At 46.2% G+C, this 23,030-nt stretch overlaps 1 protein-coding gene and 1 long non-coding RNA gene across 5 annotated transcripts; one reads left to right on the top strand and one right to left on the bottom strand.

The window, feature by feature from the left end:
• Positions 1-586: 586 nt before the first annotated feature.
• Positions 587-22,155, bottom strand: EDC3 (enhancer of mRNA decapping 3). Of its 4 annotated transcripts, none has more exons than XM_081021464.1 (7): positions 22,014-22,155; positions 20,078-20,255; positions 16,422-16,741; positions 10,131-10,463; positions 4,414-4,567; positions 3,192-3,409; positions 587-2,370 (listed from the first exon to the last, which is right to left on the bottom strand). In XM_081021464.1, coding segments are annotated over exons 1-7 (1,539 nt in total). In that variant the 5' UTR covers positions 22,015-22,155; the 3' UTR covers positions 587-2,035. The 4 variants fall into 4 exon arrangements, with proteins under 4 accessions (XP_080877590.1, XP_080877591.1, XP_080877592.1 ...); XM_081021465.1 differs by having other exon boundaries at positions 22,010-22,098; XM_081021466.1 differs by having other exon boundaries at positions 22,006-22,084.
• On the top strand, positions 15,208-16,538 carry LOC308485620. Its single transcript, XR_013990657.1, has 2 exons — positions 15,208-15,783; positions 16,311-16,538. It is a non-coding gene; the product is annotated as an uncharacterized lncRNA (long non-coding RNA).
• Positions 22,156-23,030: the final 875 nt, after the last annotated feature.

Here is a 23,030-nt window from a genome sequence, read left to right as displayed (position 1 = left end):
ATTGTGTGGGTAATGCAATCTTAGCTGTTGCCTGCATTTTGTCACAGGTATGTGCTTGTTCAGTTCACTTCAAAGTTTTGGAGGAGCTTCAATCGGGCAATTGTTTGGAAGGCTTTATCATCTCAGGCCATCTAGCAGGCTGGCCTGCCATTTTGGTAAATCAGAGATGGATATAGGGCAGATAAGTGGCTTGATCAATTCTAATAGTAAAGCTTTGGTCAGTGTAGGTTCTCAGTGGTTGTAATAAACATCTGTTTTTCTCCTAGAGGTACAGGGTTCTCTTTTAAAATGTTTTGGCATGAATGGAAGGTTCTTGGAAGAGTGAATCTGCATTTTCCATTATAACTGTAGTTGGGAGTTTTTAGGAAATAAAATTAGCGAAATCATTTACATATTGAAGTGAATTCTATTTTTTCTCAAATACATTGAGATAATAATTATGCCTTTAAGTCAAAGTGATTAAGTCTTCTTGTGATTGTCTCTTTTGGACCCAAGATGGCTGCAGGAAAGTGTGAATGAACTATGGTCACTTGTAACCAAGAAAACCAGTTTCTGTACTCTAGAAATGAAAACACAGAAGAACAACTGCTTTACTGCACATTTTAATCATTGTGATTTGTGAGAGAGTTCTGTATGGCACCTTTAGAGACAAGAAGGTCAAGCATGGCTGATTTCTCAGAGCTAACAGGTATTCAGCTACTTAACAGTGTATTGCACCCCTGAACTCTAGAAAAAGCCTGGCTACAAACCAAAATGTTCTGCTGGCAGCATTCGGAATAAGAACAAGCCAGTGACAGCAATGAGTTGGTCCCCAGAGAGCAACACAACGGTGTGCCCTTCCCACTGAAGAACGGCACATCGGGAGAGGGAGGCAGTAGCTGAGATGGCACAATTCACCAGTGGGTCATTATACAAGCTCATGCCTGAAGCACAAGAGGAACTGACATCGGTGCAAAAGCAACATGCAGGAAGAGGCGGCTTTGCTTGGCCATTTGTCTCACTCCACAGGCCTTTAAATCTTAAGCCGCTTCTGTTCCAATGCCACTTTGCAACTGGTCTGCACCGCTAGACAAAGCCCCATCACATTTCATTGCTTCACTTAAAAGTGTAGCCATGTGCTTGTTCTGGACATATTGAGAGGGAACAGGACAGTGCCACCATCAAGAACATGAATTTTTCTATGGGTTTCAAATCCAGTGGCAGCTAGACAGTCTCAATATTCTCATACACTCTCATACATACATACACACACACACATGGGCCCTGGGAAGTAGGTATTTTTTTTTAAAAAGGAGCAGACGCCAGCAACGTGAATTCTACAGTAAGATGGCAGGACACGACTTGTGGAGAAGCACAAGTAACAGCACCAATGAGTCTGCTTCCTCAGTCTTCTTTTAAGCCACAAGTATTGCAACCGCATTATCATTCACTCAAATAAGCAAAAAGGAAAAAAGTGTGTGCTGGCAGTGGCTCAGAGACACAATTGCTGCTCTACAAACTCTCAAGCTGCCAGCAGGAGAAGTAGGTGTCTCCCACCACCTGCCTAGGCTGAGCAAGCCAAGGTACCATATAGCTTGAGAGACGGGGCTGTAGCTGCACAAGAGAGGGGTGCCCTGGTGGCAGCAGGACAGCCCTCATTCCCACATGATCAGCAAGGGGGACACATGTCCCCTGCCAGTCCTGGGGGGGAAAGGAAAAATGAAACCATACTGTCAGCTGCATATCTGAACGGGCAGGGGCACCTGCATGTGTAAGCAAGCACGCACCCTGCCCTCCCACCACCAACTTGCCGAGCTGATTGAAGACACCAGCTGCCTCTGCGTTCCTTCATGGCATCAGGAGAGCATCAAAGGCTCAGAGGAGCACGAGCCCTCTTGGTTCTCCTCAATACTGATATTTCTTTTGAAAGAAACACAGCTGAGAACTTCCAACATCCTTAAGGCTTCAAAGAGTTTTAATATGGTCAGGATCAGTCGTGCGGTTCAAGGCGGTTCTGCCCCACTTTCCTCTTCGGGGCCAAAGCCCACCCCCCACTTTAGGTAGAGTGCAAAGGGATGACAAACTTGCAGCCGAAAGGCGAGTGGTAGTTTATCCCCACCTCCTGGAAGACTTTCTGTGGAATGCCGATGTCACACAGGTACACACGCCCAGCCCTCTCACCTAGGGGCAGTGGCAGCCCCAGGGACAGAGACCACTTGGCGTCGATCCCTTGCTCCATGTCATTCACCGGGGGATCCAGGCTGAGGACGGGGGCTCTGTTTTGGTTGGCCCAGTCCACAGCAGCCTTGTACCAAGGCTGGTCCCTCAGGAAGGCATTTTCATGGCAATCCAAGCAGTTTATCACCAAGTCAACTGGTGAGTCTGGAAGATCTGGGGAGCGGGAGGAACAAGAGAGCACTTTACATGTTTGTCAAGTAGAAACCTTATAAGGGACTTTAGGAAAGCCTCCCCAAGACTCTTCTAGCAGGCTGCCCAGCCGTCAGCAGAGCCCTGCAGGATGCTTCTAGGAGGCTCACAGAAGACGACATGCAGGCAATGCTCCTCTCCTGCTTATAACAACTGGGCCCCAAAGGCAGGCAGCCTATGAACAGGAATGTCCCTTACAGACAGCAGGACTAACACCCACCCATAGATCTGTCCTCTACAACTTTTTCAAAACTCCTTTTGAATAAAGTCTAAAATAGGCATGTATTTCAAAGCCCCAGGATTTGGTTAGCAGCTTGTGCAACTGACCCAACTCGCCTCTTTCCAACTAAAGTGTTCCCTACAAGTCCAGTGGGTATAAAAATAGCTTAGCTCCTTGCCAGTAGATGGCGCTGCTGCATTAGAGGTTGCCTCCACAGCCCCACAAAGATCACATTAGCATCTACCACCTGTCCCACTCCATCACTTGACCCCCAGAACCTATACAAAGCCAGGATGCAGTGGCAAAAGTGCACCACTTCAGTCTGCGGGGAGGGGAGACGGCAGTACTAGATTCTTCTGCTAACAGAAAAGCAACTGCTATTTCCTTTCTTGGAAGCTGTGTGCTTGTGCTAAGCAGCCATGATTTAGCTTGGCAGGACACATGGACTGGGCCAGTGCACACATTTATCTTTCTTTATTCAGCTGACTTGAGGCTTTGGCAATATAGCAAATAATTGTTATTTCTATATATTTAGAAAAACTATCCATGGCTGTACCCGGCTCACCTTTGACACTGGACACCTGTTGGCCTTGGGTCTTGCTAAAAAGTGTCAGCTCGTTGGTGATCGATTCCAACATCTTGACAAAGTTGGGGAGGAAGAGAATGACATGCACATCATGATTGGAAAGATGCCGGCCACAACTGATTCCCTGGGCCCCCTTCACGTGAGGGCCACACAGCAAGGCAACCGTGGGTCGCTGGTGAATGTTTTTTGGGTTCAACCTGAAAGTTAGATGTACAAAGGGTCTTAAACATCAAAAGCAGTTTCCTCAAACAAAAACTTGCCTTCTTAATGGGAAAGGAGATACTTTCAAAATATTTAAGATTCATGCAACCAAGGCTCAGAAGTTAAGACATACAATAGTCACAATAACTCCTCAGTCACTCCATAATTTCCCAAACAATTCTCTCTTTATTCAGAAAGAAACACCACTGAATTCAAATGCAGCTTTCTTCCAACTAGGCATGCAAAGGTTTGCAGTGTCACAAGGGCATGTGTTAGCAAAACGCAGCATTGCTGATTAGGAAGCTAGGTTTTAAAATAATGAAACTGCTTAGTGGTTTTTAAAATACTGGAATAACAATGTTTTCATGATGATCAAGGGAGATAAAAATCTCATGTTTAAATCTCACAATCCCTGTGTAACTTCCAGTTTTCTCTTCTGCTTTGCAATCAGCCAGGCTGCATCACTGCCAAACAAGTTCCTGGGTCAGGTCGCTCTGAGGTAATCTTGCATGGAGGGACTGGAACAACTGCTCTCCAGACGAAGTAGACCAAGAGTCAGTTCTTAGGGACAAAGCCCTAACTTGGCTAGTTTCTTTCAGAGCCAAACGCCCAGCACAGAATGTCAGAGGTGTAAGGACCCCAAGGACTATGTAAGTTCAAGCCCTTGTAGAAATTCATCCACAAAGCCAAGGCCTGCCATGAGCCGGAGCTAACAAGGCAGATGACACTGGATGAGTTAACAAATCAGCTCCAGGTGCCTCACAAAGAAAACCATCCCAGGCACTACAAGGAATTACACCCTGAACACAGTTCCTGTGTCTGATTGGCAGGGAACCAAGAACAGCTGAAAGCCAAGACCCAGGCTTCCAATCCACAATAATAGCCATATGGCTAGACTGGCTTGCAGCATGGCAGGTCATGTCATTTAGAATTCTGTGATTTTCACAGGAAGCCTGCAAAATCCACTGAGGCTTGCTACTTTCTAGGAAAGGTGTTTTACCTGTTGGGCCCTCCGAGCAGACTCAGAGCCATCTGGCTGGCACATACCCCCGTCATTTCCAGTCTCCGTTCAAGGGTGAGCCCATATTTCTCTGCCACCGAAAGAAGTTTTTTGTGAAGCTCATAGGAGATACTTGGAACGACCAGCCCAGAGTCTGAAATGAAGAAGGGAGGGAGCCATTTGTTAGGAGATGCTTGGCAAAAACAGCATTGCTCTTCAGGTCCAGAGCCTGAGCCTGAGACAGCACTCACATGCTCAGTTTTTGCATTAAGAACTGGACCATTCTAAACATGGTCACCCAACTGCCCAGAGGCTTTGGGACAAACAGACACAACCAACAGCTGTATAACTCACATAAATTTCAGTTAACCTGTCAGCGATCCCATTTCTATACACCAGCATGGAAACAAGTCTACAGGAGAGAGGTTTGCATCGTAAGTGTGCATGTCACGTCTTGGGCTTATAGGATACCAAAGGCTAGTGCAGCAAACTGGGGAAGACAGAAGGGTAACATCTAGTAACATTCAAAATGCAAAGTTTCTGGTGAGATCACACCCCCCCCCCCTTGAAGTGTGCCTAGAATTGTCTTTTAAAAAAATGCTGATGAAACCTTCAAGATCCAAAATTCTATAGAAATGAAATGAAGCATGATACGCTTTACGGTAATCTGTGCTCATCAGTCCTTTGTAACTTCATGCAGATGTAAACGGAAGCTTCTGAAGTATGAAGAAGCTGCTTTATATAAAGCCCAGCTGTTGACCCACCTTGATCAGTACTGCCTGGTCTCAGACAGTGAACCATCCCCAGGGCAGGATGCATGAGCTGCAAGGAATAAACCTTTGCTCTGCCACTGAGTGGTGATCCTTCCCTGCCATATATCCAAACCTATCTAAGCCCACTATCTACAGTGGTGTCCCGCAAGACGAATGCCTCGCAAGACGGAAAACCCGCTAGACGAAAGGGTTTTCCGTTTTTGAGTTGCTTCGCAGGACGAATTTCCCTATGGGCTTGCTTCGCAAGACGAAAATGTCTTGCGAGTCTAGAGATTTTTTTTTCGCTTTCCCCCCCTTTATCTAATCTGCTAAGCCTTTAATAGCCTTTAATAGCCTTTTAGCAGCTAATCCCCTAAGCCTTTAAGCCTTTAATAGCCGCTAAACCGCTAATAGCGCTAATCCGTTAAGCCGCTAATAGGGTTGCTTCGCAAGACGAAAAAACCGCTAGACGAAGACTCTCGCGGAACGGATTAATTTCGTCTTGCGAGGCACCACTGTACTCTAGAAAGGCACTGGGCACTCCAATGTCTCAGGCGGCCTTTCCCAGCTTGGCTATCCGTGTTCCAAGGGCTCTGGGTCCGAAGGCACCAGAGGCCACCACCTCACTGGAACAAAGCATGTCTAGGTCTGATCAAGTGCCTGAACGGGGGATTTGATCCGACACTTGATCAGGCGCCACAGGCACACTGCCTTGGGTTCAATGATGGGGGGAAAGGCAGGATGTAATAGAGTGCAATACAAGAAAGCAAAGATAATTTATACATTTTACTTCACTGGAGATGCCTGGGACTTAACCTGGGACCTTCAGCACATAAAGCAAGCCCTCTACCACTAACGCTAGAACTTGTGGGCATCCAATGAAGTTGAGTGTTGGAAGGTTCGGAAGGGATACAAGAAAGTCATCCTTCATGCACTGCACAGTTAAAGTGATGGAACTTGCTCCCACAGGAGGCAGTGATGGCCACCGAACTCATATGATTTTTAAAAATTAGACAAGCTCATGGGGGATAAGGCTATTGATGGCTACTAGCCATGACGGCTATGCTCAGCCTCCAGTTTGTTGCAGCAATGCTTCTGAATACTAGTTGCTGGAAACCACGAGGGGAGGGGAGCCCCTGCACTCGAATCCTGCTTGCAGGTTTCCTACAGGCAACCACTCAGCCACTGTGAGAAGAGGGTGCTGGACTAGAAGGGCCATTGGCCTGATCCAGTAGGCTCTTAAGTTCTTACCGCCGAGATATGGCTCTCCATAAGTATGTGTTTTGTTGTGCTTTCCTCTAGCTCTTCTCACCATAAAGATTCCGTATAGCTGTGCTTAGCGCAACAGATATTCAGCAATGACACACGCATGCACATGTTTTTAGAAACACTCACCTCAAAGTACAATCAGAGTCCCAAATCTAAGTAGACAGGAGTGTGTTTTCTCACAGCCATGTGGATGACCCCAGTGTATGCTGTTATTATAGGGAAAGAGTACTGCTGCATCTAGCTCAGAGCTGTCTGCTCTGACAGGCAGTGGCCACACAGCACACATCCTCTTTATCTACCCTTCTTTGGGTATGCATTCTACTGAAATCAGTGGAACATTCTTCCAGTCAAGGATGGTTAGGTCATCATAGCAACACAGAATCCTTAAATGAGGCTGTATCAGTCCTGCGAGAAAAGCGGCTAGTCACTCAAAAACAGGGTTCCCTCCAGGTGTTCTTGGACTGCAAATCCCATCATCCTTTACCATTGTTCAAGTTGGCTGGGGCTGATGGGATTGGCAGTCCACCCATGGTGGCTACACCTGCTCTACATAAACAAAGAGCTCTGCAGAGTCCCACTCCACGGAGGGCCAACTGAAGTTGAAATGTCAAGGTTTTGGTTTGTTTTTTTAACAGCCCCTGTGACCGACATGGGAAAGGCAAACTGATTTACACAACTTGACCTTGCATGTTAAGAACCAATTAAGATAATTGTGTTGCCTTAATCAGTTTTATTGCATGCAGCACCCATGTTAATGCTAGTGTGTTATTTTAACCAGCTTCAGGGTGGTCCATAGTCTGGAGAAAAAACCCAGAACATTCAAAGTCAATCTAGTCTCACAGCATTCACCAGCCTCCTTGCTTTTCAAACAAGGTTCAGCAGTAGTGTTTTGCTTGTAAGCAAAGACTCTCATAGCAATAGCTTAAGGGACATCTATGTCTTGGGGGTGGGCAACATATTCCCAGGTTTGAACTCACACTACCTGATCTGCGATGCACAGAGGTGATTTTCAAGTTTTGCAACACAGTTTTCTAACCAGGCCTTGGCTAACTCCTGTCAGATCCTTTCAACTTCTGTGTCTTGTACCATGTGGAATATTCCTTCCTTCCTAGTAACAGTAATCAACCCACCCCCCGGCTCAGTTACTTTGCAACAAAGCTGATAAAGAAGCTGCGTTCTGAACATTTTAGAAACGGTGATGGCATATAAGTATTTTTAGAAATAAAACAATGAGCAGCCCTGCCCTGTTTGATCTGAACAGCACATCTAGACCAGAGTGTTGTTTCCTCCAGTGATCGGCCAGATGTCTCCAGGAAGCCCCACAAGCAAGGCAAGAATGCAACAGCCCTGCCCAGCAACTGGCATTCAGTGCTGCCTCCAAACATGGAAATTTCATGGCCCCATCACAGCCAGTAGCTGCTCAGATCTATCCTAAATTTTGCCCAATTCCCTTTCAAAGCTTTCTGTAAGCTGGTAGCCATCACATCTTGTGGCAGCAAGTCCCAGAAAGGCTCAATGAAGGCATGAAAACAGATAAGAGAGAAGGTTTTCAAGAGAGAGTTTCAAATAGTTCTAAGAAATCTGCAGACCAGTTCTATGCACTATTGGATCAACTTATTTCAAGGAAACATCTGAACAGGGATGACAGAAGTACCATCACATTGAGATGTTCTCCTGAGCAAGATCTGCTGAAATAAATAGGAGCTGCATAAGGGGACTGTTCTGTGTGTAGAACTTCTTTGCAGGATTGCACACATTTAAAGGATGCATTCTGTTTTTGCTGGGTGGGCACCACAACCTGCAAGAAAAGAGGACCCGCATGGGTGTCACCACGTGCCCACTCTGCTAGTGTCTGTTTGCCTTTGGGAACTCTCCATGCTCCACTCTCCCCCATTCAAGGGGATGTTGTTTGAAGTGGAGGGAGAGATAAGGTGTGAGATTACACAGCATTGTTGCATGCAATCCCAGCAAAGCAAGAGCTCTGTTACACTTTGCCCTAATTGATCTTTGGCATGAGCGTGCAAGTACCAAGAGGACTTCCTTTCTCCTCACTCACGCAAAGGACAACTTGTCAGACCGGCTTATCAAAACCAGACCAGACCGTGCTAAATAAACTCAGGGTGGAAGGCAATCTAAGAGGTAGCGTGTAACTCTGGAAAACAACAATAGTGCCGCAAATGAGGGCTGGATCAAAGCCAGACTCAAATTACACTTGTGTTAGAAGGTGGATTGTATTATTCCATAATTAAGGTAATAAAAGCAGATCGAGCTCACACAGCCTGGTGTAGAACACTGGAAGGGACATTGCCCACTCCTTCCTTGTTCTGCTCCTTCCCTGCCTCCCACCCTCATGGCTGCTCGTTTCCTTTTCCTCTTGTGAAGTGCTGTGCTGTTTGGGGTTTGCCTTGTCCCCATCAATGCCACCTAATAGTTACAAGCAACAGTAACAAAGCAGAAGCATCATTCTTCCTTTATAAGAAACACTTTCTTGCGTTGTTCAGCCTGGACACTGAGGTTCAGCTCCAAGGGTCTTCTGGCAGTTCCATCACTGCAAGAAGTGAGGTTAAAGGGAACCAAGCAAAGGGCCTTGTCAGTAGTGGCACCCGCCCTGTGGAACGTCCTCCCATCAGATGTCAAGGAAACAAACAATTATCTGACTTTTAGAAGACATCTGAAGGCAACCGTGTTCAGGGAAGTTTTTAATGTTTGATGTTTTATTGTGCTTTTAATATTCTGTTGGGAGCTGCCCTGGGTGGCTGGGGAAACTCAACCAGATGGCTAGGGTATAATAATAAAATTGTTGTTGTTGTTGTTATCTGCAATAATCCTTCCAGTAGCTTGCAAAGGAGGTCAGTGTCACCACTGTCTAACTGTTTGGGAGGCCACCAAGGTTCAGGGTTCAGGGATGCATCTGGGTCCAGCACTGGCAGCCAGTATGGTGTAGCAATTGGAGCACCCTGCCCTCCCACTACATACCTGGTGCCCTCCAGAAGTTGCTGGAGTACATTTTCCATCCCTTCTGACCACTGGCCATGCTGGCTGGGGATGATGGGAGTTGGAGTCCAACAACATATGGAAAGTGTGAGCTAAAGTTGTCAGGCTAGGACCAGGGAGACCTGGATTCAAACCTCGCTCAGAGAAGGTGGCAAAAACAGCTGAATCCAATCCAAATATCAGCAGCCACTATGGCAGTAAAGTTGCAATGAATGCAAGTATTTTAAGGACAGACGCCCAGAAAAGGAAAAGCTAGGGCAGCACAGTGGCTAAAGGCATGACCTGTGAACCAAGAGGCCAGTCCTTCAAGTCTCACCTCAGCCATGAAAGTCACGGCATGGCCTGATCCAAACCCACTATCCCTCTTCATCAGCCAACGCCCCTTCAGCCCCTGCAATGTGGGGTGCTACTGGCCTGCTCTGTAGAGCTGCTGTAAAGATTACGTGAATATATGTGAAGCCCTGAAAGTTCTATATTAAAGCCAAACACTCATAAACAGTCACATCTTTGCATGCTTACCTACCTATGTGGGAGACGGAGTGTTTTTGATCCAATCCATGAAAGAAAAAGGGCCATGAGGCACAGAGCAAGTGGCCCAGCACAGATAAAAACCAGAACAGCCACATTTGCATTAAACAGACATTCCCTTTCAAATCATCCCTCAAAGAAGCCGCTGTGTTCAATTTTAAAAAGCCAGCATACCAGTGCAGAATTCTTTGCTTGCCTGGGGCACAGTGATTCTGCGATACACGATAGGCTCAGATTCCAAGATATTCTCATCATGGCGATAGCGTGCAGATCTCTCATTTGGAGTGCCTCTTGAGCGAGTCCCACTCTTCCTCTCGTAAGTGTCAATCTCCTCAAACACAGCTGCCTTGTCAAAGAGGGCCAGGTTCCCTTCAAAATCAAAATCTGTATCTGGGATTTCTTCAATGTCGTCCCCAAAACACTCATCGTCTTTGTTCTTCATCTGCCCATTCTTCACACCACTCTTCTTTGGAGTCACCTGGTTTGGATGGCGGCTACTGGAGGACCCTGAAGTAAAGGACATGGCAAGTCAAGGATTAGTCAACAAGGAAAGCAGATGTTTATGAAAACAAAGAACACAAACTGTCGACTGCACAAGATGGATTCTAGACTACTTTGCCAAATGATGCAAAGCCACCCACCACATTGTGTTTCAAACTGCCCATAAGGCCAGTGTTTGAAATTTCCCAAGCGCCAGGTGCATCTTCCTACTGGTGTGGGTCCAATTGTAACCAGGTGTAGATTTCTGAGCACCAGGTTGGCAACTGATATCTCCAACGAGCCAGCTGATTCATGGGCAGCAAAAGATGCACGTATTGTTCTTCTGTACTCCCACAAGAATTAACTGGCTCGCATGGTAGCAAACTTTGCGCTGCAATCCTAGGCACACTTTCTTGAGGGTAAGAAATCTCCTCTGGACATGGAGGGGATTACTTCCAAGCAAACATGCCTAGGAGGAAAGAGGGCAAAGCGTGTTTCTCCTTGGGCCTACATCACCAAGCTTGCTCAGCCCTGCGCACCCATCTCTCATGAGGCAGTTTCTCGGTGCCTCAAAACAGCCATGCTGGGCCACCCAGGCCGCCCTGAGAAGCACTTCTGCACTGCAGGGTCAGGCTGGGCTCTGGCAGTAGACCAGGGCAGCGGTGGCACATTCTTTCCAGGCAGTGGAGGAAGGACACCTCTGCCACGGGTTTGGCTCGGCTTCCCCAGGTCCACTTAACTGTAGTGTGAGGGTGGCCCCACCCACTTTTCATGTGGGTGCCACCCTGCATCCCCCTACCCTTCTTCCTTGAAGAAGAGCTGCCCCTTTCCATTTTTTTCTATCCTGATCAAAACCTGCACTGCATTATGAGGCCTGGGCTAGAGCCTTGTTAAGCTTTTGACAATTCAGTCCTCTATCATCACATCAAGGAAAGTAAGTGCAGGGCTGAGTGCAAAGATATTTGACTGTTCTGCAACCTTTCCAAAGGACACCCAAATGGAGCTCAGACAACATTTTAAAAACCTCTGCCTTAGTCTATAGTTTACACCATTTCCATTTCCACGGTGTGTGTTTCTCCTTGCAAACAGGGACATGTGAATTGTATTAAGAGCAAACTACAGTCAGGCAATGTAGTTGGCATCACAAAATCATAGAATTGTAGCGTTGGAAGGGCCTTGAGGGTCATCTAGTCTAACTTCCTGGGGACCGTAACCTAGGTTTAGGATGCTATTTGATGCCTAGCTTATACATCCGAGTTTCTAACACTGCATGAGACTTGTCTGTCTGACCAGCCTATTCTTGTTTCTTTCAGAACATAGTTCACTCTGCCTCATTGACTCAAGCATTATCAATGAAAAACTGTTGATCTTGCCCAGTTGCTCTGTATTGTCTTGCTCTCCCAGTGGCTCTCTGGGAGTCACTGCCAGAGACATTTAGAGCATATGGATGGCACACAGCTAAACCAAGAAGCCCACTGCCACTCTTTCTAGTACCAACTTTCAAATGGGAAAAGAGCAGGGGATTATCACATGGGGGAATGGCACAGGGAAAGATCTTAGCAAACTCAAGTTTTGGCTTGGCTACCAAGGCCAACCAAAAGTTATAGACATCTAGGAAACGGTTTGACACTTGTTTTCCAGGAAGACCTTGCCTGGTCTCTCCAGCCCCTAAATTTCCACCCTTACCTCATCCAACAGCATGAGTTCAGAAAAGCAAAGCACAGTCACCCATGGAGGCACCTGATAGAAAGAGGTCAGCTCAATCATGCAGCCCCCCGTTTACGTGCATTCAAAATGTGTGCAACTATGTATACATGCAGGCATAGGCAAACTCGGCCCTCCAGATGTTTTGGGACTACAACTCCCATCATCTCTGACCACTGGTCCTGTTAGCTACGGATGATGGGAGTTGTAGTCCCAAAACATCTGGAGGGCTGAGTTTGCCTAGGCCTGTATACATGCATCGCACTGAACCCAGAAGTGACCCAGAAACATCATAAAGACGACACTGAAACATCACTAAAAGAGCAGGGTGGGATGTTTGCAGGCGTTTTCAATGGGTTTCAATACATGATTTCAGACGCATGCGGTGCCTCGGAACTTAACACCTGTGTAAATGGGGGGCTGCCTGTATACTCTGCTGCTGCCAGCTCCAAACTGAGTGTTTAGATATTTCCAGACTCATCTGCAAATAAACTGTGTTCTACTTCACAGCTCCGTCACCCCCTCAAAAAACAAGGACATAAAAACACCCACAGTGGCTAATTCCAAAGGGTATGGGTGGACAGCCTGCCAGGAATCTAAATGCTGACAGAACAAAACAAGCCACAAAAGCAGGAAAAACAATAGTCAGAACACTCTCTATGGGCTCCCATGAGACATCCTGAATGAAGGCCAAGCTCCAGCTCCACCAGAGTTAAATACACAGTGATTGTGGAGGTCAGCCATGTAATCCACCCTCCTGACAGCCAGTTCTGAAAACTTGCTGACAGCTGCAACCAAAAGTGACATCACTTGCATAACTTGGCCACCATAAATATGTTGTTACGTCCCTGAAGGACCAGTCAAGCTCTGAAAGGGCTTATATTTTTGACATAGGTGGACAGGGATGGTGGTTGCATGAAGCTTTTGGGTCTACATAAGGAAAAGCAATTGGAGTGAGTAATCTAATAAACAGGATGCATGCTCTTTTCACAACTGGAAGCTATGCCACAAAACCAAGGGATCCACTGTGAGTAGCTAGCAATTAACTGCCCTACCAATACTATTATATCCAGTGGGCAGAAAAAGGAATGGCTGCTCTGAGCAAGCACTTACAACCTTCCTACACCACTCAGGACTTCAAGAGGTGTGTGCTGTGGTGTTCCAACCAAGGCTATGTTACACTACTCCAAGTGTAGCCTGCACATGCTCAGCAGGCCTACCACTAAGAGTGGGTAAAGCTGGGCCTCTTCCACACAGCACAATGCAATCAGTCAAAATGCTGGGACAACAAAAAACCTCTAAGCCAAGCTAAACACAGTCAAAACAGTAGATGGGCTGATAAGCAGACTTCACAGGGGCTTGCCTTCAGTGGGCCATTTGCATTTCCTCTATGGACTAGCTTACCTCTAGAACAGTTGGTTGTAATGTCAGATGTTACACAGCTGAGAATTCAGTTTGGCCACCTGCCAGCAGCCAAGGAGTCCCTCCCTTGGAAAAGGTAAACAAGGGCTCCCAGACAGATTCAGTCATTACAGCCAACAAGCCGAGCACATGAAGCCTCTGGCAAGCCGTCTGCCTTCCTGCAAAACCCTTTCCAAGGCTGCCCTGCCAACCCCAGTCTGAAGCAGGGAGTACCAGCCCTGCACGCAACTCATTGTTGTGTAACCCCAATGCTATTATTTATTGATTCCTTTTGCACAAGCATTATAAAGAGGTAACTTTGCTCCTGCCTTCAGCATGCACGCTACAGGGCATCTAAAGGTCAACAGCTGCTCACTCAATGCAGGGCACCACCTCCAACAATAATAACACTCAGCCACACTGCACCATCACCTTCCTTGGGTTTTCACAGCCAGCATCTTCTAGACTATTTAACCTCATGCCCAAGATTCTAGCCTAGAACGAGGATACACAGTGCAGGTACAGGTGGCAAAGAAAACAGCTGAACCAGTCTTTGGATATTTGCATAGCTTGTGCTCTCCGCAACCTGTTTTTCTCCCTTGAAAGCTAGGCAACCCTGACTGGGCAATATAGTCGGGAAACTAGACAGGATCCATCCATCCAACACTCACTGATTCGAAAAGGAGATGATCTAGAAACACTGCTTATTTTCACCACAGGACCAAAGAGAAGTGAATAAGTATAAGAAGCTGTCATAGATTAGCCAGGTCACTGTTCCACCTAGCGCAGCATCTGCTGTTCTAACTGGCAACAGCTTTATGGGGTCTTAGATAGATGTCTATTACCAAAGATCCTTTTATCTAAAGATGCCAAGGAATAAATCTGTTTATTCTTTGCGGTTAAGGCACACATTCTCCCTGTGAATTATGTCCCTTCCTGCATTGTCCTAACTGCCCCTCACCTGTCCTTAGAGCAATCTAATTTACAAGGTTATAGTTTAGGCTTAATGTTTGCGCCATCTCAAGGCAGTCATGTTACAGCCCCCACATGAATAAACACATTTCTTTCGTGCTCAATATAAGAGTCATTCCTGAGTTATCTTTGATCAAAAGGTTTTTTTACCACAAGTGGTTAAGTTGCAGCAATGGCAGAACACAGGGAAATTGTCAGTAAAGCATTTGCACTCCCACTCACTAGGTAATCTTGCTAAACTAAACTTAATGTTCAGCTAAACTTTCCTTTTTGATTTGGCTGACAGTAACTATGGATGGGAGGTTTTTAGAGAACATATAAAGGGATCCAGAACTTCTTCCCTTCAAACTCAGTTTTATAGAACTTATTAGGAAACTAGAATAAGCAAGTGATTCAAGTTAGAAAGACTGGGACAAACAAGTTTAAACTAAAGAAGCGAGATTTGGTTTTCACAGCTTGGTGCATTTGCAGAGGTAGGTACAGACACACATTGGTGGTTATAATCTGCAGTTAAGGAACATTCAAGCATTGACTAGAAGTAAGATTCAAGTTAAAGGGAAGAGCAGTTTCAAAGTGAAGGATTAACGAAAAGATAGTTACTAAAGTACTGAAAGCCATTGCTCTGAAGGCATTACTGTCACCTATTACACGGCCGTTTACAGGAGCATGAAACATGAATAGCTGATACCTGGCATTTCTCACTTAAGCCACTGCAGACCAAACACTCCTGCAAGCAGGAATACTATGAGCATGACTATTTGCCCACAAGGCAAATGTTAATGAGCCTTTATGGTCAAGTTGATGACATCATAAAAGCCTCATCAAGTATGTCAGGACGAGTCCTAGGACATCTGCAAAGAAAACAGGCCTAGCTTCACAAATGGCATTTCATTACAGCCAGAATGGACAAACCTATCACAGAACTGCCTTCTCTTATTCCACCCCACAGCTGTTAAATCCTTCTCTCTGCACTTGAAACAGGGTGGAGGTTTTTATGTTGGGGGTGGGGCATGACACAAAAGAGAATGACAGACATTATGTTTTAAATGAGTCTTAGTACAGCTGCTCAGTCACCTTTGGAAGACAGGTGGGCAGACTGACCGCTGGAGTGCACTAGCAAAGGGAAGGCTCCCTTTTCTTATCTGAGTGCTGCAATCCCAAGTCTTCTCCTGATGGAAGGCTAGACAAAAAAGAGGGACTGGGGGGCATGAGAATGATGTGGTCCTGTTTCCTTGCTAACATGCCCAGCCTCAGGACTGGAATCTGGCAGGTAAGTCAAAACATGTCTTGCCAGCAAGAGGCTCTCTTCCCTTGCTGGCATGCTCCATTACCGTATATCAAACTCATGCCATTCCAGGAAGGGGAAATGGGAGCACAAGAGTTACCACTAATTTTGGAAGCTGTCAGTACGCTACTCTGAAAGGAAGCTCTGTAACCCTCCCCAAACATTGGCTGGTAAAAGTAGATTACCCGTAAGCCAATGCTAGAGCCCACCTTTTGAGCATTTGTATATATTTCTATACTGTTTTAAATTTAGTATATGCTCTTCAGAAGACCCCCAGGCAGATTACAACACATTTTAAATGTGCTTGGAGGGTCATTGCTTTGTTGCTTCCAGTTTAAATATTTGTGCTTTTATCTTGCATTTTTATCTTGCAAATCGCCCTGAGAACTTTTGATGAAGGGTGGTATATAAACCTAACAAATAAAATAAAATAAATAAACAATTTAAGATTCAGAATTAAAAACAGTTTAAGCAACAAAGCTTCATACCCTGATTTCTAAATGTACTTCCAGCTTACAGGCCCCATCTCAGCTCCCAGATAGGGAAATGGGTACAAGGATGGCAGTAACAATGCATGCTCAGGACAAAGAGAAAGAAGAGTATTATGTGGCCAATGTACTCACATGAGTTGTGCCTCCGGCGAAAGCCTTTGGATTGGTTCAAGGACTCCATGTGCCGGTCCATATAGCTCTTGGAGCATTGCTGCTGCTGGGGAGAAATGGCAACCTCCTGGTTTTTAACGTCTGTTCGCCTGGGAATATTCTGTGGGGCACTACTAGAAGCACCAGGTTTCTTCAGCAATTTGCCGGGGCCATTCTGGCTGGTACCCCCTGGACATCCAATGCCAGGAATACAAAGGTCAGTGTGCTGAAAGTCTCCACATTGCCCATTATCACCAGGGCCTGGAATCTCCAGGATCTTCAGTTCAGTAATGTCACCTGCCCTAAACGAAAGGAAGAGGCCCAAACAAGGTGTGATTTTACAATAGTGCTTACCTCTACATCAGGCATAGGGAAGCTGTGATCCTCCAGATACCAGGATACTCCAATTCCCATCATTCCAGACCTACGGCCATGTTAACCAACACTGATGGGAGATAAGGGTTCAACAACATCTTGGACAGCTTCTCCAGCCCTGATCTATTGCACCACAAAACCAGCTAGCTGACAAGTTTAGCAGGTGTGAAAATGTGTTAGAAGCTGTGCCAGTAAGAACAGATACTTCAGTTACACAGGAGGCAATAACCGCAAAAAACTAAGTACCATCAAATTTTCAGGAATTGGCATATGCTAAGCAGATATGAGAAAAGAGCCAGTTTTTCAAATTGATCACATCATGAAACATAAGCAGGCTTCATCAAGCCATCAGTTATATTATAAATGCTGAAAAATTATTAGCAATTTTTTAATGCACATCAATACATCATACCATACAGTCAATACCCCCTGGTAGAACTACTCTAATATTTGGGGACAAGAAGGAAGGGAAGGAGAAAGAGTATACAAGAGCCCTGCTAGCCAAAGGCCCATCCAGCCTAGCACACATTTCCCACAGAGATGAACAGGAGGCTCATGAGAAGCTCAGAAACAAGGTGTGAAGGCAATAACTGAGCTGGTTGTTTCCACCCAGTGACTGGCATTCAGTGGGATATTGCCTATCATCATAGAAGTTTCATAGCTGAAATTTTAGACACATTCATTAGATTTGAAGTAAAAAATGAAACATTAGGAAGAAATCCAAGTGGGTGGAGGAAAGTAACGAAAAGTATAACAACTTCTTCCATTTCAGTCTAAAAATTCAGCTTTCAGACTATCACACTGGTATCTTCAGCTCGGTATTATTGGTGGTGGAGCATTACAAGGGTTGTGTGAATTTCGTGCTGGCACTCAGCACAGGTACTTGGTACTGGGAAACCAATTCATCATTCACAGTATATTAGCTTTCTTTTTTCCTTTTCTCTAATATTACTAAGTTTGCAGTCCTTAGGAGTGCAAAGATAGGGGTAAAAAAAATCAAGATGCAGGCAATGCAGACATAACTGTCTAAACGCTAAGCAAGTTGTAGCATTCTAATGACAATAGTTTAGAAACCTTGCCACAGAATTTTGCTTCTTGGTACAAAAATTTCATTTCACCACGGAACACTTGTTATTGTGGCCTTTTGTAAATTTAACATGTATTAGATGTGCCACCATTGTGCGATTTCTGTTCTCATCTTGAAGCAAAGTCATTAACCCGAGGTACTATTTCTGAGTTGGCGGCGTCTGTAACCTGAAGCGTCTGTAACCCGAGGTACCACTGTATACAAATACAAATTCTGTTCTGGGCCCAATGTTGTTAAATGTCTTTATAAATAACTTCAATGAAGGAAGGAGGAGGATGCTCAACCAATTTGCAGATGACACCAAACTGGAAGGGGTTGCTAATGCCGGAGAAGACAGGATCCAGATTCAATATGACCTTAAAAGATGGGAGAACTGGGCCAAAACTAACAAAATGAATTTCAATAGGGACAAATGTCAGTCTCTACACTTAAGCAGGCAAAACCCGCTGCAGAAATATACGATAGGACGACACTTGGCTTGCTGGTAGTACATGTGAAAAACATCTAAGGGCCTTCATAGATCAGAAGCTAAACATGAGTCAACAGTGTGATGCAGCAGCAAAAAAGGGAAGTACAGTCATACCTCGGGTTGAATACGCTTCGAGTTGAGCACGTTCGAGTTGCAATCCTCGGCAACCCGGAAGTAACGGAGCGCGTTATTTCCGGGTTTCGCTGCTTGCGCAGGCGCTCAAAATGATGTAACGCGCATGCGCAGAAGCGGTGAAAAGCGACGCGCGCGTGCACAGACACGCCGTCGCTAGTTACGTTTAATTCTAGATGCAAACGGGGCTCCGGAACGGATCCTGTTCGTATCTAGAGGTACCACTGTAACAGTCCCGCTCCGTTCCGCGTTGGTCAGACCACACCTGGAGTCCTGCGTCCAGCTCTGGATGCCACAATTTAAGAAAAGACTTATAAAATTGTAGAGTTGGAATCTTCCAACATTCAGCTGCATTGGGTGACATTCATAGTGTTACGAAAGAGAGATAAAATTCACTTAAGATCTCTAGCAAGCACAGTGGGATGCCAGGAGGAACTGTAGATCCCAGTATCCAAGGAATCAGCCAGAAGCATCTGGCTCATTGAACATCTTTGCACCCCCAACCATCACACTTGTTAGTGCGAAGGAAATTCAGTATGTTTGGGGTGGATTTTTTAAAAGAGTTTGCTAAAAAGGGGAAAAACAACTACTATGAACAAGAAGGCATGCAAGTATCATCACCAAGATTTGTTTTTAACTGTCTAGCCAGTTACCAGCCAGTATATCAAGATCTTTTAAGAGATGGCTCCAGTTTTTCAAATGTGATATGTATCCATTTATTTAAAAAAAGTTCCAATAAAAAGAAATGTTTTTTACATTGGATAGGAGCAAAGCTCCTTGGGGATTAACTTTCGGGGGCTGCATGACAGTGATGGGCAGGGCTGAAGCCAAAGTGGGCAGCGTCTTAGCCAATCCTTCCCTGTTACTTACTTCACTCATCCGCTGCTACATAATCCATTCATTCTCTATTACATCCATTCATATGAAAGGGGCTGGTAACAATCCTCCTGGTCCCTTATCATTCCCTACAATCCCTGCAAGTCTTCACTGTTTATAGAGGCATCAGAAGTTGTTGTTTCTTCCCCCACCCAACTTACAATCCAGTTGTTGCAAAGAGAATGAGAGAGACTGATAGCCAGGCAGGAAACATATGGACTTGGGGCCAGAGCATGGACAACAGCACTTAAAAGGGTTTTTCCAATGATACTGTGCTCCATGGTTGGGTTTCTGACCTACATGCATGTGCACCTGCCAGGCTCCAGGTCTCTCTCCCTCTCATTTTCTTCTTGTGACAGCTGGATTGCAATGTGGAGAATATGAAAGGGAGGCAGGCAGACAGACAGACAGACAGAAAAGACAGCAAGGCAGAGGTATTGCAGATACAGTGGAGAAACTGCACCATGGCAGCGATGAGCCTAATCTGGCCTGGAGGTTAAGAGCACCTCAGCTCCTGGTTTATGTACTGATTTGGCATCATCAGCCAGAATCCTGGGAATAAGAAAATGTGGTTGTGAACAACATATCAGCAGTGCCCCCCTCCCCCACCAGCTCATGGCAGTTTTTCATGGTTGGTCTCGAACACTCAAACACTTAAATGGTCAGAGTCTAGAAAAAGCAGACAGATGGGCCATTTACCTGAAGGTGACCTCTGGTACCAAACATTTAACACCATTATGGAAAGGCCGCTTTAAGGAGATGGTCTGGCTGACCTGATCCACAGCAGACACTCTTCCCTGATAGACTCCCAGGCTCTCTCCACAGTTGATTGAGACAATGCTTCCAAGCCAATCTGCAGCCATATTTTCCCTGATCACTGCAAAATGAAAGTGAAAAAGATGGGATAAAGTTTGCTGTTGTAGTCTGATTTTTTTAAAAAAAATTTTGCATCATAACACTGACCACCACTCCAAGGCTTGGCTTTCACTCCTCTGTACTTTCTCAGTACTTTAGAACATTAAATATCACTACAATGAATGAATACAATATATGTAAATTGAGCAACCAGAATGGATACAATACCAACTAGTCAAGTTAAAAATAAAAGTTAAAATTATTTTTTTCCTCCTTCACATTTTATTCAGTTCTTCAGGCATCTTATGTGATCTCTGCTGGTTTCCAATTAGTTTCCAGACTCTGGTGACTAACTGTAAACCTGTAAGTGGTTTGGGGTCAGGTTATTAGCAGGATCATCTTCTCCCACAAGTTTGCTGGCCATTAATGATGATCAGAGGTCTTGCTCATGGTCCTGTTACCTTCAGAAGTGTGGTTGGCTGGGACAGAGGACAAGGGTTTTTCAGTTGCAGAGGCCAGGCTTGTGGCTGAAAACTCAAGGGGCTCCTTTTTTTTAGCCTTCAGGGCCAAACGGTCAAGTCATTCCTGCTCTGAAACACTTTAAACCCCTGCATCAGGAATTTTTTTATGTCTGATGTTTTAGAATTTTTTTATGTGCTGTAAGCTGCCCAGAGTGGCTGGGGAAACCCAGCCAGATGGGCAGGGTATAAATAATAAAATTATTATTATTAAGTTGTTTTAACATCATACCCTGCTATCAACAATTAATTATTACTATTATTATTATGAATCCTTTGACCTGAATGAACTTAAGAGCCTTGCTGGATCAGTCCAAAGGCCCGTCTTGTCCAGTATTATGTGTTTACAGTGGCCAACCAGATGTCACAATGGGAGGCCCACAGGCGAGACCTGAGCATAAGGGCACCTTCCCCTCCCAGTTTCTATAAAAACATAAGAAGAGCCCTGCTGGATCAGGCCAATTGGGGGGGGGGAGGCATCTAATTTAGCAACCTGTTCTCAGAGTGGCCAACCAGATCCTTCTTGTGGGAAACCCACAAGCCCCAACTGGGATTCAGAAGCATTACTGCCTCTGAACGTGCAGGTAGAGCAGGGCCACTGTGGCGATAGCCCTCTCCCCCAGGAGCAGCCAAAGGACCAACCACTTTTTGTTTCAATGTTAGCTCCTTGGGGCAGAGCTCCACAGCAGCACGAGCTTACCTGTACGCTTCGCCTACATCACTCTCCCTCTGAAACACCATGAACATGGTCAAAAACGACAACAAAAAACAGCTAACCCTCAACCTGAAGAAAGGGAACGTCACCAAGTTCGCTCGTTTTGTAAGCTCCTCGGGGCAGGGAACTCCCTCCCTCCGCTTTCTCGCGCGCCTCCCTAACTGCTGCCAGGCTTCAGGGACACCCACGGCGCCCACGTTAGATTGAGGGCAAACAAGGAAATGAAAGAACTGACAGGATGAATCCCTCCAGGGGCTGGGGGGGGGAGGGGAAGTGACGTCACCTACTCCCTTTAACCCCCTGTGCTGGCTTGCAGGGGCCGCTCGCGCGGGGGGGGGGAGGGAGGGGGCAGGGGGCGGCGGCCCCTCCCCTTCACGCGCCCCCCGTCAGTTGCTCCCGAAGGGCCCCGAAAGAGGCCCCGGCGCTCCTCTACCCCCACCCGCAGAGCCAGAGTCACGCCCCCCCCCGGCTTCCCTCCCTCGGCCTTTCCCGGCAACGAGGCGAGAGGCTAGAAGCGAGAAGGTAGGGAGGCCACTCTCTCACTCACTCGCTTCTTCCCCCTCAGAGCTTCTTCTTCTTCTTCACACCGGAAGCGCCAGGCGTCCCGACGTCACTTCCGTCCGCTGCTGCTGCACTTCTGAGGCAGCGTCCGTAGGGAATGCGCCTGCGCCGCTGCGCACGCGGGGCTTTTCATCCAGGCATGCGCAGAGCGTGTCGCGGGGGAGCAGCTGCTCCGCTCTGGCGGCGGCGGCGGCCCTGCTGTCTCTTCTCTCGCTTCTTCATTTCTCCCTCCCCGCCGAGGAGCCTTCGCTGCGAGGCAGGCTAGGCTGAATGAGGCGGCCACTGGCCCCGAGGGCACCGCCGAGTGAGCCTCGTCCATCGCGGGATCCGAACCCCGGGCTCCCGGGTGGCCGTCGGGCGCTCTAAGCGCGGCGCCACGGTCCCTGCGAGCGCGGGAGGCGGGGTTCCTTCGCTTCATCACGTGGAAGTTCTCGCGCGGAACTAGAAGCGGAATTAGAAATCCATCTGGACAATTCTAAGTAAAATGCCAGCGTTCTGCACCGAGGTAATTCTAATCTGTTTTAGGTATTTTTAACTTTTGTATGTTTTAAAGTAGGGTTGTGACTTTTTCTTGTTTTTACTGTTTTGTAAACTGATTTGAGGCTTTTTACACTCAATTATTCCATAATATTCATACACTGCTTAATTAGTTAATTAATTAAAAGCTGCTTCGTGTAAACATAACTCATATTAAATGCAGGTGATATTGATCTTAAAGTGGCCTAAACCCTGAAAAAGCAGAGTTTTACTTGGGTTGGATTCTAAGTCCGTTCAACCTAGTATTGTGACCTGGCAACCTGGCAGAAGTTCTGCCTGCAGAAAGGATGGTGTAACTCAAACACTATTTCAAAAGCTTGTTTTCCTCTGCCAGGCTTTGGCCGACTGAGCCAGCAGTAGCCCCGCTGCTGAACGGAATTTGGATCTGGTGTAAATTCATGCCAGCCTGCTATACACCAACTTCTTGTGTATAGGATCGTTCCCTTAGGATTACAAATAGTTTAGG

This window comes from Podarcis pityusensis (assembly GCF_964106645.2).
Source record: "Podarcis pityusensis genome assembly, chromosome: 9".
NCBI lineage: Eukaryota > Metazoa > Chordata > Lepidosauria > Squamata > Lacertidae > Podarcis > Podarcis pityusensis.
The sequence above is the reverse complement of the archived record's forward strand: the minus strand, read 5'-3'. Positions and strand labels throughout refer to the sequence as shown.